At 39.9% G+C, this 20,296-nt stretch overlaps 1 protein-coding gene across 1 annotated transcript in view; it reads left to right on the plus strand.

The window, feature by feature from the left end:
* The first annotated feature begins 244 nt into the window (after nt 1–244).
* The window catches only part of fig4a (FIG4 phosphoinositide 5-phosphatase a), a 33,351-nt gene continuing 13,299 nt past the window's right edge, over nt 245–20,296 (plus strand). Inside the window, exons 1-18 of the mRNA XM_083899005.1 lie at nt 245–368; nt 479–586; nt 2,316–2,414; nt 3,198–3,321; nt 5,841–5,997; nt 6,276–6,326; nt 6,429–6,592; nt 6,988–7,116; nt 8,777–8,877; nt 9,471–9,633; nt 11,427–11,524; nt 13,048–13,181; nt 13,595–13,711; nt 15,143–15,188; nt 15,574–15,722; nt 16,937–17,103; nt 19,061–19,199; nt 20,068–20,126. Of these exons, the coding sequence (XP_083755131.1) occupies nt 524–586; nt 2,316–2,414; nt 3,198–3,321; nt 5,841–5,997; nt 6,276–6,326; nt 6,429–6,592; nt 6,988–7,116; nt 8,777–8,877; nt 9,471–9,633; nt 11,427–11,524; nt 13,048–13,181; nt 13,595–13,711; nt 15,143–15,188; nt 15,574–15,722; nt 16,937–17,103; nt 19,061–19,199; nt 20,068–20,126 (1,960 nt within the window). The 5' untranslated portion in view covers nt 245–368; nt 479–523. The remainder of the gene's footprint in view (nt 369–478; nt 587–2,315; nt 2,415–3,197; nt 3,322–5,840; nt 5,998–6,275; nt 6,327–6,428; nt 6,593–6,987; nt 7,117–8,776; nt 8,878–9,470; nt 9,634–11,426; nt 11,525–13,047; nt 13,182–13,594; nt 13,712–15,142; nt 15,189–15,573; nt 15,723–16,936; nt 17,104–19,060; nt 19,200–20,067; nt 20,127–20,296) is intronic.

Genomic DNA, 20,296 nt, shown 5'->3' on the forward strand with positions numbered 1-20,296 from the left:
TTTGCGGATACTGCGAAAGAGAGAACCTATTCTTAGTGTTATCAGTAATACCCGCATTTAATCTTGTGTTGTGAGTTCACTTCGATATTTGACAACGTCACACATTTATTCATCGCATTTTCCGGCCGCTTCGAGCATTTGGTCTCTGCGAGCCACCGTATCAGCTGACTGCAGTTTCAGCATGACAGTCACCTGACTCAAACAAATCCACAGTACACGCTCCTGCATGCTAACCGAGGCCATACGGACTTAATGTCAACTTATTTACGCATACGTAAATATAACATATATGTTTGTAATACGTAGGTTGTTGTTTTGACCGCCAGAGAAGATGTGAGCTGTTATTTCAGGAGCTAGCTAAACAAGTGGTGAGTAACGTTAGCTGTAGAGTTAGCAGTGTTTACGGTCGTTTGTCTGTACACTTTTTTGAAATGGCATGTGAAGGATTAACATGTTATGTTTGCGTTCACATCTGCAGCTCGTGTGTGATCTCTGCTGGTTTGGAGGAGAACGGGAATAAAAAATGCCTCAGACGGCGGCTGTGATCAGTGGGATCCAGAAGTTGGTTCTCTACGAAACCAGAGCTGTACGTTCATTATCACCGTCTTATCACCACTCAGTCTGTACATGAGTTACACAGTTCCATATGGTTCAAGTGTAGCGCTTCACTTTAGCTCTTTTAATTCAAGTTAGCATGGATATCAAGGTAGTGAAATAATATAACCTGCTTTGTTGTCATACAGTTCCCCATATTTAGTCTGTACATGAGTTACACCGTTCTTTGCACCTTTGAACCACAAACCATTGCTGGGAACTGCACAATCACACATTTCACCAATCACTGTCTTATTATGGATACATTAAAATTGTACAAGTATACACTTAGGACAGACTAAATAAAAAAATAGACACTTTGGAAAGTGTAGATGGGCAAAAAACAAACACAAAATCATCAAAATCCAGATCACTGCCCAAATCAACTCCATTGAATTGCTCCCGCATAAAGTTTTTTTTTATCTTTTTTTCTTTTCTCTTCTGCAGTTAGCTGTAGGTGAATGGACTTGCTTGAGTTCAATTTCAAGTTAAAGCCTGTCCTATACTAGAGGGTAATTGGCAAGATTTCAGTTCTGATCAGGCCCTTCTGACAATCATGGGTGCCTTCAGATTTTAAGATGATTTGAACAGATTGCCTGACCAAATCATCCTGCAGTGTAAGGGATTAACAGATGATATGTAGTGTAGACATGAGGATAGAACTTGCACATACTTATTAGCAAACACTAGATGGCAGTGACAGTGTTTGTGATGATTTGCTGACCATTGGTCAGTTTGTTACCGTAATGCCCCTAAAGTCAGTTAGAGGAATTTGCATCACGGTTGTCTAGACAGTAAGAATAATAACATTTTTAAAAAACATCCTGTAAATATGATTTTAGGGTGGACTAGTTTTGTACCCATTTGGTATAAATGTGTGCACTCTGTTGTGCAACCTTCATGCCCTACTTTATAAAATGTTGTTTTTTAAAAGGATTTCATGACTGACAGAATGATGGTCAGAATTAATGGCTCTCACTATTAGTCACAAAAGTTATAGAAAATAAGATTCAAAAACAATTGTCACATTAGAGATATCACAAAGTCTTATTAAACATCCGTCTGCTTATTTTACTGAGCAGTGGATAAATGGCGTGTCTAACTATTGTGGACAAAGGGATCTCCACTGGATAGTGGGAAGTGTGGAACAGGACAAAATGGCTTTTAATGGTTGCGGACTGTACTGATACATGATGTTCCAGTTTAACAGTCTTTTGGCTATTTTGCAGCCCAGTATGAGAAAAAATAATGACATGAAGGAATACAAAGGAGACACACATCTTATACAGTGCCTTTTGATGAAATATAAGGCTGTGCTCCTCTAATGTGTACAGTGGACTGTTGCTAGCTCCAATTCTTCCTCAACTCAAAAGTTATATGCAATATGACGCACATCCAGCCTGAAAATGAACATCACAGGTATCGTACACATTGGTTTCTAATTGTGCAGGTTACTGTGTAGGAGAAAATATTGCACATTATAAGAAAAAAGTGAGTAGTACTCTTCTTCCATAAAGCATGAATAAACAGCCCACAACATTGTTATTTTTACTATTCATAGTGAAACATGTCATAACGATACTGAGTATCGTATCAGCTCATCCCTTGTCTTTACGATGTACTTACTACCAGAAGTGGCTGTGGAGGATACATTTCACAGGTCCATGTGATAATCTGTTGCAAATGTATTAAAGCATTCATTGTTTCATTCTTCTTTGCAGAGATATTTTTTGGTGGGGAGCAATCACGCGCAGACCAAAAACCGAGTCCTGAAGATTGACCGCACAGAACCGAAGGACTTGGTCATAATTGACGACAAGGTGAGCGCACTTTTCACCGCCATTGATACTCGGCAAATGTATCTGCTTATGTAATTCTGTACAGTACGCCTGGGGTGAAATTGTGCAATCACTCAGCTGAGACCGAGTCTATTGTGGATGACAGCTCAGCTGATGAGTCCTGAGTGCACCTCCTTCTCCTCACCGCTGCCCATTTCCAGGATCTATGAGCTCAGAGTTGATTTGTTTGTTTGCGTTGCTGGTGATTGTAGTTATGATGTATTTGTTATTAAGAAGCAGCCATCTGTAAACATCCATCACCTCACGCTTTCAATCCTGCTGATATTGTGCTGACCGTGGAAAATCGTGTTCATTTAATTGGTGTAATGTAGTGTTTTATAAGCGGCTTAAGAATGTGACAAAGAAATGGAGGCGAGATTGTGTCAACCAGGATTAATGTGTTCATTAATGAGTTAGATAACCTAAATAATGAGCTGGCATTTCCTTAATTGATGTATTTAACAATAAAATACTTCAAGTCATCTTCAGATAAACAGCAAATGAAGAAAATCTAACACAGTCGGTGTTGATGCATTTCAACATCGCTATAAGAATCTAGATAGCACCTAATTAATGTTTTGATCCATTATTAAACAAGGCCGGTTAGTCAGTATCGCTGGCTGTGAATTAAGTTAATAGCAGAAAATGAGCTGTACATACTGTAAGCAATTGCTTTTACTTTTAAAATAGAAGGATGTCATACACCATGTGTTTTCCTGTGTCTGCAAAGTAAAAGGATCTGCATGTGTGCTTGTGTTTACGTAGCATGTGTACAATCAGCAAGAGGTTCGAGAATTGCTCGGCCGACTGGACTTGGGCAACCGCACCAAAATTGGCCAGAAGGGTTCCTCAGGTCTGTCCAGGGCTGTGTCAGCTATTGGGATTGTAGGTAAGCATTAATGTTCTTCTCCCGTCTTCCTAGTTGGCACAGCAGCAGCAGTTGTGGGGGTATAACAACTACATGGATCACATCTTCATCATTTTTTAAAGCTATAGGAATTGATCTGCATTTGCATATTAAGTGAAAGAGATGGAAAAACAAAATTTTTAAAGCAGCATTTAGCTCTTGAACAAAGCTTTAAGCACCAGTGTGTAACTTTTAAATGTACACAATTCAAACCTTTGTCACATGAGCTGACCATTCTGTGTCGCTACTCAACATCATCATCTTATAAAGCCCATATGTCCTCAAGTGATTATTTTATACACACGTCCCCAAGGAATCCGAGATCTAGCTCTGTTAAATCCCTTTCACAAAAGTTTCATTTCTGCAAACATTTTGAAAACAAAATGATTGTAATTCTCTGCTCTATTCCTTGAAATAAATCCAATGCCACTTTAATGAGCCAGAATCAAACCAAACGCATAACTCAAATCTATTTGAGTCCAAAAAGCTATGTGGTGCTGTGGCTAGCGTTGTTGCCCCACCGCAAAAAGGTCACCACATCTCCCGGGTGTGCTCCACCTAGGGATTAAGCAGTCGACAATGGATGGCTATTGGTGTCAAAATGGACCAAATCTCAACTTCATACCACAGTGCTGCCCGGACAAACATCATTAGTATCCTCAGGTTTCCATGGATTTTGGAATGTTTTACAGCAATTTTAGTCTGGTAGGTGACTGGCATACACATCATTGTCATTTGATAAGCAGTGCCCCAGAAATACTTCAAAACTGGTCTCATATTCTATTTCCCAGTTGTTGTTTTTTGTCTATAAATATCAATTTCTGGCTCGGGTAGATACTAGCAACTAATATTAAAATGGGGCTTTTCAATGCTTCAAAGTCACTTTTCAAAGATGAAAATCATCCCAGCTCCTATTTAAATAAGTGCCGTAATAGCATACTATTCAGATGAAATCCAGCATCATTGTTAGATGACTGGACTGTGTTGGTCACACTGACACAGACAATTCAGACTCTGATGTCTGCTTAAGGAGATGAGATGGTGTTTTTTCCCCCCCCTCTTGCACAGTGACCTAATGCCATGTTTGTTCTCAAGCTGCCTTTTGTCAAAGTCATGGTGAGTCATATGGAATAAAAGAATGAAGTACCCTTATTGAGTAAAGTGTATCCTGAGAGCCTCTTCGCCTTGATCCTTCCTTATTACAGTATGTAATGAATATTATTATTGCTAGTATATTTTTATTCACTTCCATCTGCCAATTTTGTCAGTTTGACCTATCTCTGGCAGGAAGAAACACCATGACAGGTTTTGTAAGTCGGCAAAGCCACATTGTGACCTATATATATAAATATATGTATATATATAAAACAGAGGGTGAAATCTATTCTGTAGAAATCAAGACCTTTATTCCCTTAATCCCTGTTATGGATCAAGTGCTAAAAACATTGGATATCACAACTTATCGAGTTAATGAAACCTACATTTACTTGAAGACTAAAGGCCTGTGCCCACTCAACAAGAACAGAGACATTTGTTCTTTTCTCGAGGTGACAAGAACAGGAACAAAGTTAGTTCTGGCCAGGACATTTCATACTTCACGGGAAACTCAAGTGCAGAACTCCCGGGTAGCCTTCATTAACCACACCCCCTTTCAATTTTCTGACCAATCACACAATAGTTGTCGGACAGCACGCAAGAGAGAAAAAAGTTCTTCCCAGATATACGTGTCAAGAACAAGCTGCAAGAACTCCCAAATAAAGGCTGCAAGAAAATATTGATGTCATTCTTTTCTCTCAGCCCTGAAAGAGGGAGAACCAATTTCTCTGTTTTTGCAGAGTACGTACAGGCCTTTAAAGTGTAGGCCTTCTTGCTGACTTTGTGCTCTCTTTGCCTGGTAAACATGTCCATCTTTCATACACAATCACCCCTGTTTATAACGATGCTCTCTATCTGTTTTCATAGTTTGCGTGCAACTCCCACTCGGCTGCGTACAGTCTTAACATACAATAATGAATTCTATTGTTTTCTTTTTGAAAAACTCACATCGGCCTCCTCATCTTCACTCTGCGAGTTGCATTCGTGACACGGCGCTGCGTCGTCCACAGAGAAGTCTTAGTTGTAATTTTAAAAAACGGTACATGTCTAAAGGGCACTGTTGCATAAACGAGGTAAATATTACAAGCTATAGTTAGACTTTTTTACAAAAACACACAAACATCATCCACTTCAATTCGCTGAATGATAGCATATTATCGACTGTGTTACGTTATCTGGGTCAGATTGTTATTATGTAAGACCAAATAGATGGGACTGAATAGGTTATGTAGAGAAATATGATCCACCTCAACAACTCAGTTTACATTAGCAGCTGAAGATGATGTGCAGTTATATGGTTAACCTTCAGCATGTTATGTAATTTATATTGGGGGAATAAATATGTTTTTAATCTGTTTGTGTAAAATGTATTTATTCTTCTTCTGTGTTTAAAAAAAAAAAAACAGGCTTTGTTCGTTTCCTGGAGGGCTACTATATTGTGTTGATCACAAAGAAGAGAAAGATGGCTGACATTGGTGGTCACTCCATCTACAAAATTGAGGACACCAGTATGATCTACATCCCCAATGACTCAGCCAGGGTTACACACCCTGATGAAGCAAGGTATATGTGTGTGTGTGTGTATATATGTGTATGTATGTATGTATGTATGTATGTATGTATGTATGAATATATGTATGTATGAATATATATATGTATGTATGTGTATGTATATATTTATATATTTATATGTATGTTTATGGTTTATTGGTATTGTATGTTGGCATTTTGCAGACAATACATGCTTTTTTGTTTATTCCATGCTGATGAAAATATGTGTCAGTCTAAATAATTATTTCCAGCATACGTCTTTTATATTTGACTATGTTTTGCTTTTGTAGATATGTGCGGATCTTTCAGAATGTGGACCTCTCCAGCAACTTCTACTTCAGGTAAGGAGACAAATGATTATTAACCCAGGTTCCTTAGAAAAAATGTGTGATTGTGCACATTTTTACACATTTTACATGCGTGTTATGTAATGTATCCTGCAGCTACAGCTACGATCTGAGCCACTCGCTGCAGTACAACCTCACTCTGCTGCAGCGGCCTTACGAACCGTGGCTTTCGGAAGGGTCGTCTGCTGAGGAAGAGGTGCACACGCAGAGTCGGCAGGACAGCTTTGACATTTTTGAGGATGAGGGTTTGCCTACACAGGGTGAGTAGAAGTTGATCAGTGATCAATTATTTGTTTGACTTTGAGCGCCATCTTTGTCAGGGCACAGAAGGGGTTTTAAAAGTGGTAATAAATAAAGTATATTGAAACAAAATGATTTAATTTAGCGTTAGTTTTTAGTAGGTCTAGTTCGCCTTGTTCAAGTCACTGAAATGCACTTGTTTTGGTTCACATGTTATGTCATTTCTTTCAGTAATTGCTTATTTTCTTTTAACCAATAAACTTTTGTTGTTTATATACACACTATTGTTTCACAGCTCTTGTCACTTGACCTTGACGTCTTTCTTCCACTTCTTCTTTTTAGCTAATACACTGCTCTGATCAGTTCAGTATAAATAATCCAGAGGCATTTTGTGTTCCTCATCCTTCCGCCACAGTTGTTTACGGCCTCCGGAACGAGCCGTACTTTAAGTACGTGTGGAACGGGAAGCTGCTGGACCGAGTCAAGGACGTAGTGCATCATGACTGGCTCATGTACATAATCCATGGCTTTTGTGGCCAGTCCAGTATCCTTTCAAGTGGACTTGTTTGGATGTTTCTTTTTTGTATTTGTTGTCTTTTTTTAAATGGCACCATCCACTTTATAGCTTTATGTTTTAAAAGTAGTAAAAAACATGCCAGGTTCATTGAGGTTATCATGCTATAACTACATAAAGGGTTCATCCTCCAATCATCACCTGTCGAGTTCTGCTTCAGTCTTCATCACAGCCACGCAGATTACACTTTGAACTTGAATGTGTGATTCACCACAAAACCACAGAATCAATTTTGTGTTTGCTTTTCGGTAGCTTTAGAAAAGAAAACAAGTGCGACGGTTATCCATGGTTAAGTATGTCAACACAGGCACTTGCATAATCTCTCCATCTGTCATCTGCAGGACAAAAGCAGTGCCAGGCATTGTGCATATTTAATCAGATGAGATTTTGAGATGGCTTTTCCTTTTTGGATTGAAGACAAGTCTGTGTTTTTTTTTCTCCATGCACACACATATTATATCCGTTTAAATGCTTGTGTCTTTCATTTCACTGCCACAGTAGCTTTTTGCTTTGAAGTCTTCCTAGACAGGTTGTGTACCAGTTATACTCAGGGTTTTCTTGATAGAATTTGTTGTATTGATGCATGGGTTACTGCTGCAGAGGGACTTTGGGCTACCACTGCATAAACAGTCTGATTTATTATGTTAAGATTTTGCCTCAGGTTAATTGTTCTCCCACCAAGCTTCCATTAAGTCTCCTTTTACATAAATCACAAATAAGTCATTAATGCAATATTTTGTACATTTATGTTTTGCCAACATTGTCCTGATAGTGTTCCTTGACACTCCTGGGGAGAGAAAGTATTTAAAAATCAATGTAAACACATGGTTCAGGTTGAAAATGAAAGAGAAATCTTTTTTGAAAGAGACATGTTATGCAAAATTAACTTTTTAATCATTGTAATACTTATATTTGGGACTCTGGCCCTATGAGTAGGCAAAGTGTGAAAAAAAGATGCCTCTGTCGTGTTTTTGTGGTCCGCCTCAGTCTAAGTACAGATAAAACATGCGATGTTGAATTCCGCACTCATTGCTACGTCACAATGAGACATTCCTGGAATTGTTGTCTCGCGGAGCTCCACTTTGTCCCCAAAAAAACGCGAGAGTGCAGGCGAGGGCAATAGTATCCGGAAGAGCAGATGTCCGCAAAGTGTTCTATTCTTGGCTGCACAGTGCAGCACAGAGTTCTACACAAACTTCCAGCTTTGTATAGAACTCTGTGACCACTTTATATATGACTGCAATGTGCCGGCTAGAGGCGGCAAATGATGGCTTTTCCAAATGCTAACTGCTGTTAGCTGCCGGAGCCTCAGTGACGCTGACGTGGTTTCCCGTGTCTCGTTTGCATTTAAAGAGACAGGCACTCAAAAGCGAGTGTTCTGAACAGGGCTGTTTTGGCAGAGTGATTGAACTGCTGTGGTTCTTTATCCTTAAGGTATTTTGACCAAAGCATGTCACAGACATGTTCATTAGGACACCAGAGGAACTAGGTTAACTTGGATAAATAGGGTATAATATGTCTCCTTTAAATAAATAATGTATATGAATATATATGTGTTCATGAACAGGTTATTATTGTATAGTGTCGCCAGTGTTGTATCATTACCGTTCCTTTACCATACCAACTCCAGAGCTTCTGATCTACGGCCGACCGGTTTACATCACCCTCATTGCCAGGCGATCCAGCAAATTCGCCGGTACCCGCTTCCTCAAAAGAGGCGCCAACTGTGAGGTACAGCTGTTGCCAGGGCAACGTTGAAAGCACAGATAGTGGAGGCAGGGCTGTGGGCCCAGTGGCATGATTGAGATGACTCAGGTTGATCACAGGGGGTTAATTCGATCCCCTGCCTCTTCCTTGAGTATGCATGAGTGCGTGGGAGAGTGACGGGTGGAGGGAGGAGCTTCAGGACGAATAACGGGTTTCGTGCATGTTTGGAGTAGTCTATTTAATCATACCTGTGATTTTATTTCCTGTTTTTTGATGTCAAGGTGTCGTCCTTGAACAGGGTTAATCTGCTTAAAAGTGTGGATTTCCACAGTGAGACCCTACAAATAGACTCAGCTGTGGAACAAGTGTCACCACGAGGTGCCTTTACTTTACAGGCTTGTAGTTCTTTTAAAAGTTAGATTTTAATATTTTTTCCTGTTTATTTAAGAAATTCTTGCACATGTTGATCTTTGATAATGTCCACATCCATCTGCTGATCATGTAAAATGATCTAAGCACCATAGCAGCTACTGAATGGATAGGGAGATTTTTTTTTTTTTTTTCTTAAATCAACCTTGCTTAAGTTGTTTTAATGTGGTTTTCTCTTTTGGTGCTAGGGGGATGTGGCCAATGAAGTGGAGACGGAGCAGATCGTCCACGACGCCTCACTTATGTCTTTCACAGCAGGAAGTTACTCTTCATACGTCCAGTTGCGAGGTTCAGTCCCGCTCTACTGGTCCCAGGACATTTCCACCATGATGCCCAAACCCCCCATACGATGTAAGACCACCGTTTACACCTCATCAGTCTTACTTTGTTGCCCAGTGTCCTAATATCTTATTATATTCTATGATAGCTTCTTACATCACCTTTATGCATAAGGACATACGGGAATTTATAGATAGAGATACATTCTATATAGAACACAATTTCACAGCAGGTACTTACTATAACTATTCATATTCATAATGCTCAGCGGAGTGCCCTCATTGACACTAAATCGAATGTAGTCAGAAAAAAAAATGCATTAAAGCTACACAGTGTCTTTTTACCAGGGTCTTTGTTCTCTAACCCTTGCACCAAATTAAATTAAAAAAAGAAGTAGGTGAAAGTAGGACAACTCCACCTTTTTGGTTTTCCTCTTTTTATCTTTTTTTATCCTGTCTGATAATGAGAGGGATCAAAACACAAAACCAGGGCCAGAGGGAGGTGATCAGGTCCCTGAGACTGACACCGGAGACAGATGTGTGTGTCTTTGTGTCTTGCATGTGTACAATGTCTGTATTAAATCATAATCCCCCAGTATGCCCTTTAATTTATCCTTGGATGACATTTACCTGTTAGATGGATGAACCGAGCATGTGTCCCTAAGATACCTCTGTGGCTCATCTTACCTTTTCATCTTGGTCCCACTCTGATACCTAAAAAAAGTCCCTGTTTGACAAATGTTGTCTAATTAGTGCACCATCAGGTGATCGTTCACCGTGTGAGTCCCTGCAGAGAGTCAAAGGAAAAGATCAATAAGACTCTCATGTCATTACAGCACGTATGAATCAACAGCAGCAGCTGGTTACTCGAGGGGGTGACTGCACGTGTTGAAGATTCTGCAGCATTTCTTTACATTAAAAGTCAGAATTCCTTTCGTCCCTTTTCATATAATGCTCAGTGAGGGAAACAGCAGCATATTAGCCACAATATCCAAAGTATTATTTACCACATATTGACCATGTTCTCCCCTTGTGTGCGTGGGTTTTCTCCGGGTTCTTCCCACAGTCCTAAAACATGCAGTATGGGAATTAATTAGGCAAATTGGACACTAAATTGACCATAGATGTGTGTGTGAGAGTGGATGGTTGTGTGTCTCTATGTGCAGCATAAGTGATGGCAGGCAAATCTAGGTCAGCGATGTGGCTGAGAGACATTTGGAGTTCATGTGTCCATTACACAGTATATGTTGTCCTCTGTCTGTCTCTTGCCATGACGGCTGACGCTAATTGTTGAGCAGGTCCACATATAATGCTTTTATGACTGACCTGAAGTAGGCTGATGTCTTGGTTGTGATGGAGATGACCTTAATGGTTTCATCATCATCATCATCATCATCATTATGAACTCATAAGTATTGTATACTGCGCCTTTTGAATGATGTCATCACAAAGGCCCAAAGTGCAAATAACAGTGTGCACCAATGCTCATGTCAGATTTGCAATGCAACTTTGTGGAATAAGTGGGAATGAACTGACCTATTTCCTCTACTCTTTTCTCCTGACTGCTTCTCTGGTCCAATTTACAGAAGGCTGCAGGTGTGCGACTTTACGTGATTGGCATTAAATATGATTTTAAGTTAAAGAGTGAATAGGCGAACGAAAATGGCTGCGAGTGCATTAACCAGTGGGGTTAAGCTTCATGGTCTAGTTTAGCCTTTTATTTGTTCACGGCTTTATTAAACACACCTGGTCCCGTTTGCCCACTTTGTCTCATCTCTACGTGTTTCGTTTCGTTTCATACAACAACATCCAGATAAGAAACTGGAAAGTTAAATGTTAAGCAACCAGTTTTCCCCTCTCTTTCAGTGGACCAAGCTGACCCATACGCACACGTAGCTGCACTCCATTTTGACCAGATGCTGCAGCGGTTTGGCTCTCCTATAATCATCCTCAACTTGGTCAAGGTAGCACACTTCAACACTCACCAGTCAGGAAAAATATTGTTGTATAGATGATGGAGAAAGGATTAGCTCAACAAGAGATAATCATTTGACGTATACAGGCCCTTCAATATTGTTTAATTGTTTTGTCTTGGCCATAAAATGGCTGATCCTTGAATGAGCACATGTAAAGCTGATGATATTTCCTAATCATTGGCTAAAGGCATTTCCGTAGTTTGTTTTGTCACTACTTGATTTGAATTTGTGATCCTGTCGATGAATATTATATTTTGCAACTAGTCATATTTTATGATTGTTAGCATAATATTCATGTTGTGAAATACTGTTATATTGTTTTTACCTCATCAGTGTGTCTTTGTGAAATGATGTTGTGGATTTCAGGTAGACATGTGGACTTGTTTAAGTGTTTTTGGATGACATGTGCTGTACCAAGTCTGTCTAATCAGCCAACGGCTCGTTATTTAACGAGGACGTGATTAACCAGGCGCTCAATTTAATATCGGGGGTTAGTTGTTGCTCGTGGCTCGTGATTAGCGGCACTTGAAATGCTCCCTTGACTATTGATCTCCCCGTGCCTCGCATCGAAAACACACAACACAGGAACTGTGATGGTGAAAGGCAACACTTCATTACACAAACGCAGCTTGTCCTTGCGTCACCCCCGCACTTTCGAGCGCGCGTCCACACAGCATCGTAGCTCGGGCTGCAAGCTCACGTTGTCACTCACAAGGGGAGCTGTGAAACAAGGGGCCAATCGCAGACCTCGGATGTCCACACAAGCTGCAGCCATGTGATATTTCCACAGTGGAGAGCAAGGGAGGGGGGACCTCCTGCGTACGCACCATTTTCCTCTTACATCCTAGTGAGATAGGAAGATGCAATTAACTGGAGAATCATGAGAGTCCATCGTGCAGACTGGGATTGGTGTAGCAATGTCGGCTCAGGGATGGGGAATAATTTTCTCAAGGAGTAGACTGCACGTTTTGGGTATATATACATATATATATATATATATGTATATATACACACCTGCGAGCAATACATTTGTGTGTTTCTGTAAGAATATGAACACGTGTATTTTAATGTGTGGGTGTGTATGCTCAGACATGTTTTGTGTGGGATGGGAATCTAAGCTGCTGAATGATGTGATTTACCTGAGCATAACCGCGCAAGTGTCTCACTCGTTACAGAAATAGAAACATTATTGTTGTCATATATTCCCCTGTACATCTATAGTTCCTTAACACTTTACAGTTTTGCCTGCAGCCTTGAAATTGTTTCTCTTGCCTCTATATTTGTCTGATGTTGGCAGTTTGCAGTTAGACAAACTTAATGTGCCTTGGTGAATACACCAAGGAGAGAACACATCAGTCACGTGTCTGACTGTGTACTCGGGGGATCTCGAAGCAACTTGAATTCTATTATGACTGTACATTATCACCTTGAAATAGGTTTTTTTTGTTCCTTTTTGTCAGTCGTGCCAGCGTCACGCAGGTGATATAGTCTCTGTCTCTCATGTGCTACAGAAACGTGAAAAGAGAAAACACGAGAAGATCCTGAGTGAAGAGCTCTATCCTGCTGTGCTCAACCTAAACCAGTTCCTCCCTCCAGACCACTGCATCGACTACATTGCCTGGGACATGGCGCGCTACACCAAGAGGTTGTTACAGTAAATATACCAAGATAGTGAGCTTAAAACCCATTTTTGATGTGAGATAATATCTTATAGTTTTCTGAGATCTTATGTCAGCCCAAAAAACAACAATACTTCGACTTATTGTAATATTAGTCCAAATGCAAAAAACACACAGACCAAGAGCATGGGCTAATGCAGAGGATTTTACAATTTTTTTTAATCCCATTTAAGACAGTTTTCAAATGTAGTTTTGAAAATTAAACCAGTGTGTACAGCTTCTCTCTCCACCAAGGTTGATGAATCATTTGCTTTTCTGATATAAGCCTCTTCATACAAATATAACCAGAGTTTAGCCTTGTTCACATTATGCCCAAATATTAAATAAGCATATTACAAAAACAGAGACGCCTTCTCTTTTTCTTTTTTTTTCCCCTCAGTAAACTGTGCAACGTCCTGGACCGTCTGAGTATGATCGCGGAGAATGTAGTCAAGAGGACCGGTTTCTTCATTAATCAAGCCAATTTCTACTGTCACACCCTCAGACCAGATGACAGGTGAGTGTTTTTTTTTCCCCCCTGTTGTTTCTCTTATACGTTCATGAAAACTGATCCCAATGCAGAAGCACAGTCACGGTCATGTTACGCTTTCAAATAACTCATGTCGAACATGTTTCCACACATGATAACCAACCTCTACAACAGAGTATGGAGAGTTGGTTTTTCGGGGAATCATGTGCGACACCACAACACCGTCTTGTCTGCATTTCCATATCAGAGTTGCATTCGTACCTACCGGGAATCATACATTTACTGGCACGGCTTGCGTGGAAATTGTTGAATTCTTAATGGAAATTATGCTCGATGGCGGCTGTGCGTCACGCTAACCAGCTGAATATATTGCCGTGCATACGCTTAATGCATTGCTCGTCCATTGTCTGCACGTCTCATTCACTTTCAGCCACACACAAAAGCCTTTCTTTTGCATTACCCAACAATGTCTCACTTTCTTGGTAATACTTCACAGTCATGCACCCAGTGTTCTGCTCTCATGTACACAAAAATATATAATATGTACTAATGATTATGACACATAAAGTCTTCATCATATTCATACATTAGCTCAATACATTAGAATTTCAGACTTCTTTTTTTTTTTTTTTTCTCAGACACTTGATACGTACTTAAACTACAATTGTCCATTGCTCCCAGTTAGTTTATGTTTTTTTTTAATTAAAGGCCATATGTAAGAATGTGGCCAAAAACGGTTACTATACTCAAATTCAAAATACCAAGGTCTTTTAGGTTTCGTTTTCTCAGCCATTGTAGCTCAGACGTAACTGGCAACCCGTGGTTGCTCAGCAGCTGAGACTCTACTGACTGCAATGATTGGTAGGCACCGGTAGGTGGCGCCACATGCCAAAACATGATTTCAAAACATAAACATGATTTGCGGTCTGCAAAAGATTTTTTTTAATGTGAATATTTTGTCTGTACTGTTGTTGTTGGTGAGTTCAGTTTGTTATATGAACATTATTCCTGAGTCTCTATTAGGAGGATTTTATGGCCAGTTGCTTTAGATTTATTACATAATGCACCTTTAAAGCTCCAGTAAGGAACTATATATCGATATAAGCAATATTGTTTGATGTATATTTTTTATATCAATATATAGCCCAGCCCAGGTCCTTGGTCCCAAAGGACCAAAGAGTCTTTGGGAAGGGTGAGCAGATTGGTAAAGTGAGTCTTGATTTGAATTTCAGGAAAAGTTTTTTTTTTTTTTTTTTTTTTTCTATTGTTTAAAAGTGCAGTCTGCTGTGATGTTTTCACACATTGTTTAAAGCGTGCGCTCCAATATGTTCAGCAAGGGAACGGCAGACAGAATTGAGTAAATGTGCTTCCAAGGTATTAGGTGCACTTCAGTGCCTTGTTTCTGTTTGCAGTTCTTTATCTGTGCAGTTGGATTTAATGCTGTTTTTTTTTATTCAGGTGGGGAGATGTAGGTGGACACATTACAGCCAGTGGACGAGTGCAGGTACGTGAGGTTTTTTTTTTTTTTTTTACATCATGTTCAGTTAACTAACATGTCAACTTGACTTTCTCTAACCTTGTCGCCGAGTGGCTTGCTGCTTTTGCTCATGTGAAAGGTAAATAGAAATAAAGACACATTATATACTTGTGCTGAGATATTTGGGCCAAGGAAACTTTTATTATTGCAGCTGCAAAATCAGGCCAGTGCTTTGGCAGTAGTTGCATAATGTGTTTTATGACCTAATAATGACAAGTTGAGCTTTTTGTCACATTTATACAAGGTAAAAAACATATAGATTTGTTTACTTTTCTTGGTATTTGCGTCTGCCTATCATAAATAAGAATACAGACACATCTTGTGAACTTAATAAGTGTCCTTGTCATTTTAGACTGGTGTATTGCGGACCAACTGTGTGGACTGTTTGGACCGGACCAATACTGCCCAGTTCATGGTGGGGAAGTGTGCACTTGCCTATCAGCTTTATGCACTAGGAATGATTGACAAGCCCAAGCTGCAATTTGATACTGACTGTGTGAGGTAAAGCCATTTATTTCACCATATATTTTTTTTGCTTCAAACTTTCCTTTTGACAGTATGATTATATCTAAGCTACTCACCAACATTCATATACAGCATGTACTTTAGATCAGTGTTTTCCATGGATGTATTATATGAACTGGATAGAGCACCGCCCCTTGCTTCAGTTCATTCCTATGAAGCTGCTCACCCAGCGCATATGCCAAAAAAGTTTTTGACTTCCGCGTTTATTTCCGGGTTATGGGGCCCATAGAGCATGCACAGTAGTGTCACTACCATATAAAGATCTATAAAAGCCTGTGTCCATGTCTCGAGGTGTCCTGTGGACACTTTTACAGGTGTCTCTTTTACTATTGCGGTCAATTGGAAAATTGCTTTTGGGCTCTGACTGGGTACCGAGCCATTGTTTGGGAATAACTGCTTTAGACCAGTGTTTCTCAACCCTGGTCCTTGGTCATCAAGCTCTGCAGAAGCCTAATAACGAGCTGTTCATCTGTGTCAGGTGTGCTGGAGCAGGGCAACATCTAAAACATGGAGGGCAGTGTTCCCTGAGGACTGGGATTGGGAAAACTACTTTAAGTTCATGTTCAATTATGTTTTATTACTAAATGCCGAAAAGAGGTGAAGAAATGTGTTCAAGCTGGTTGGAGCAGGGTGGAGAAAAGAATCAGGGGTAATGTGTTAAATGTGATAAAAGAGTATCAGCCAGAATGAAAGGAAAGGTATACAAGACAGTGGTGAGACCAATGATGCTTTATGTTCTAGAGACAGTGGCACTGAGGTAAAGACAGGAAGCAGAGCTGGAGGTAGCAGATATGAAGATGTTGAGGTTCGCTTTAGGAGTGATGAAGATGGATAGGATTAGGAAAGAGTTAATCAGAGGAACAGCACTTGCTAGATGTTTTGGAGATAAGGTCAGAGAGGCCAGAATGAGATGGTTTGGTCATGTACGGAGGAGGGATAGTGAATATATTGGTAGAAGAATGCTGGGGTTGGAACTGCCAGGTAGGAGGTCTAGAGGAAGACCAAAGAGAAGATTTATGGATGTAGTGAAAGAGGGCATGAAGTTAGCTGGTGTGAGAGAGGAGGATACAGAGAACAGGGTTAGATGGAGGAGGTCGTTTCGCTGTGGTGACCCCTGAAGGGAGCAGCCGAAAGAAAAAGAAGAACCATGTCTGTCTCAGTCCTTACTTACGTGTGCATGTGTACCCAAGGTTGTTTGAGGAGCTCTACGAGGACCATGGAGACACTCTGTCACTGCAGTACGGTGGCTCCCAGCTGGTCCACAGGGTCAAAACCTACCGCAAGATCGCTCCCTGGACTCAGCACTCCAAGGACATCATGCAGACCTTGTCACGCTACTACAGCAATGCTTTCTCAGGTGTGTCATTATTTTTTTTACACACACTTACACAAGTATGTGCATCAGAAGATAAAAACACAACACACTGACAAGTCACTGTTACACATCAAAGGGTGGCATTTGTGTCTCCAAAAAAGGAAGGAAGATTGTGTTATCCTGCATTAAGCCAGCAGTAATGGAGCCGTACTACTTGACCTATAAAGACGACCTTATCTCTGTTTTGTTTTTTGTTTTTTTGTTGTTTTTTTTTTATAAATGGGATCACTGGCTGGTTGCAGGACGAAGCCTGAGAAGCAACTGATTGATTTTTCTGAGTGAAATGTCAAGTGACAGAGGCTCATCACATGCAGCACAAGACACACAAACTATTGGACTCACACTACTGAAAATTCCGTCAACGGCACAGTCACTGTTGAGGTTGAAGTTGCACTCAATTTTGAGGGGGTTAATGTGCATAAAAACTCTTGAAATTTGGCATGGAGGTCGGGTATGCAAAAAATGCGATAGTGGCATAGGGCCCCAACCCTTGCTTAGCCCCAGGGCTCTGTAGCGTCCCCAGAAGTCAGACTATGGTTAGACAAAAGTAGTCCAATCTGGATGAAATTTGGTGAGTGTGTTAGGCTTAGTCCAGATTTTCTTTGGGATTTTTTGACGCGAGATAAAGTAATCATGTTTTTTTTTTTGTATGTCTAAGTCGCACACAGTTGTTGCGCTCATGATTACAAACAAATTTCAAATGTACTTCCATTAGCTCGTCCCACCCAGAAGTCAGCCATTTTGGAAAAACTAAAAATTACTATTATAAATTAAAATAAAGCGAGATGACCGTCAAATGAGTCAAGTGAGGTGAGGTCGTTGAACTGCTGTGAGTGAGGGCCCTTTCATCACTGCGTGCAGTCCTAGTTAATATTTATTTTAATTAAAATGCTACAAATTTGCATTTTACAATACCTTAGTGTAATACCCCCCAAATTACAGAATGCACTATGCGATGCAAAATTAAAGGAACTGGAGATGATGGATTATGGATAATATGTGTAAAAAATGGCAGTACAATTATAAATGCACAGTAGCACACTATTATGGTCGTTTTTGTGAATGGCTTCTGCTGCATCTGTTTATTATGTCACCAGATCATTCGTAACTCTTATCTTGTCATAATTGTCAGGCTGGAAATTGCACAGTGATTACACAAAGGCTTTGTCGTATCGGGCTTTATGACAGCCCAATTTAGATTTAGATAGATCTCACGTCACCGTTGAAACAATGTGCACGTGGCTTCGCGGTTGGCGGTGGCGTTAAACGGCGCCTAACTGAGCAACATGCAGAACACGTGTCACGTGCTGAACACACAAACACTCTGAGGGATTATCTTGGCACGCTCGTGTGTTGCTCAGGACAAATTAATTGGTATGATGAGTTATTTCAACTTTGTCTGTGTTTTGTTAATTGGCACATTTGCTGTCACCACTATCAGTTATTGTATACAGTGTATTAATTGTTACATCTACTATTATACATAAAAATGAATTTGCTGACAAAGTGTTTCCCCTTTAAAAAAAAAGAAAAAGATATATGGATGTATATATGTGTGTGTATATGTATGTGTATATGTGTATATTTGTATATGTATATGTATATCTATATGTATATGTATATATACCTCATATATTAAAACATTTTTTAGAGGGAAACAGCAAAATGTAGGTTTTTACAGTATAATTTGAACATTCCAGTTCATAGCCTGAGATGCTGGAAATTATGTGTTGCAGAGAAGGCAATTATCCAAATACATCTGTCATTTGAAATAATGATCATTACTTGCGCTTGCTGTAGACAACTAGACTTTCTTGAGTTAATTTGAAGATGTTGCCTACAGCAAACTCCAGAAGATGACTGAGAACCTTCACAGACATTATACCGTTGTGTTTCACTATGCTTCTCGTCATCATTGTGCTCATTTTTGTTCCACCAGATGCCGACCGACAGGATGCTATCAATTTGTTTCTTCAAGTCTACCAGCCGTCCGAGTCCAAACCGCACCTGTGGGAGCTGCCCACTGATTTCTACCTGCACCAGAAGAGCACCATGGCTCTCTTTCAAAACAGACACAGGTGAACACACACGCACTTAAAAACACACATACAACCACTTATGCTTTTGTGTTTGTTGTTTTACCGCTTGAATAGCTCAGTTGGAAATCTTTGACGAATGATTAAGCACATACAGTACAAATACAGAAATTACACTTGTGCAGCACACTGCCCAAACATATCAGTCAGCTATACGTCTACAAATCACTGTATTAATACATGTTTCTGCATGTATTGTGCTTATAATTTATGTGTACCTCCAAGTTGCAGCAGCTTCCATAATATTAAAAAAAAAGATACCAAGTCTTTGAATTTCATTTAGCTGACGTCTAACGCAAAATGTTTACTGATCGTCTCTCAAACCAAACTTATCCGTCTCCTTCTCCCAAGTGCCTCCAGGCATCGAACCACTTCATCAGGCTGATGCTTTGTGATTTTTGCAAAGTGCAAACTATAGTTCTGTTGCTTAATGCGTCCTTTTCTGAACCTCTTATCATTGTTGTATGTATGTATGTGTATGTCGCTTTGCTTTCACTATCCCCATGAAAGCAGACCTAGTTTTTGGATTATGGCCAGACTGGGCTGAGGTAACACCGCTGTTATTCTGAGAAATTACCATGGGCAGAGCTGGATTCAGTTCAGTTCTGCCACACATTGTGCTCTTGCTCCCAAACCTGTCTGAGTAGCACATCACATACTAACTTACATGATTGCGTACATTGGGCGTATTGAATAAAAGCCTAATATATTCACAGGTTCTACAAAAGGTGGTCCAGTTAAGTGGATTTTCATATCTAGGTTAAGTGAACATGCAGTTGAATTTTTTCTGAAAAGTTTTAATGCCTTTTTTTTATTATTTTTTTTTTATTCTCATCTTGTCTGGTTTCAGCTACACAATGTGGTGGTCAGAGGGAGTCCTGTCCTATCTTCCTGTACCTTATGATGAAGGTAACACGTCAATATTCACTGTGTCTGCTGCAGGATAAGGAGATTTTGTGTTTTATTCATTTTGACAAACCCCACAAAAGAGACAAATCAACAAAATTAACAGGACATTAATTTGTTATTCAGTGCTTTATCACTTACAAAGCCTCAAACCTATTACTTCCTACTGAAGA

The sequence above is a fragment of the Microchirus variegatus genome, assembly GCF_963457635.1.
Source record: "Microchirus variegatus genome assembly, chromosome: 12".
Lineage (NCBI taxonomy): Eukaryota > Metazoa > Chordata > Actinopteri > Pleuronectiformes > Soleidae > Microchirus > Microchirus variegatus.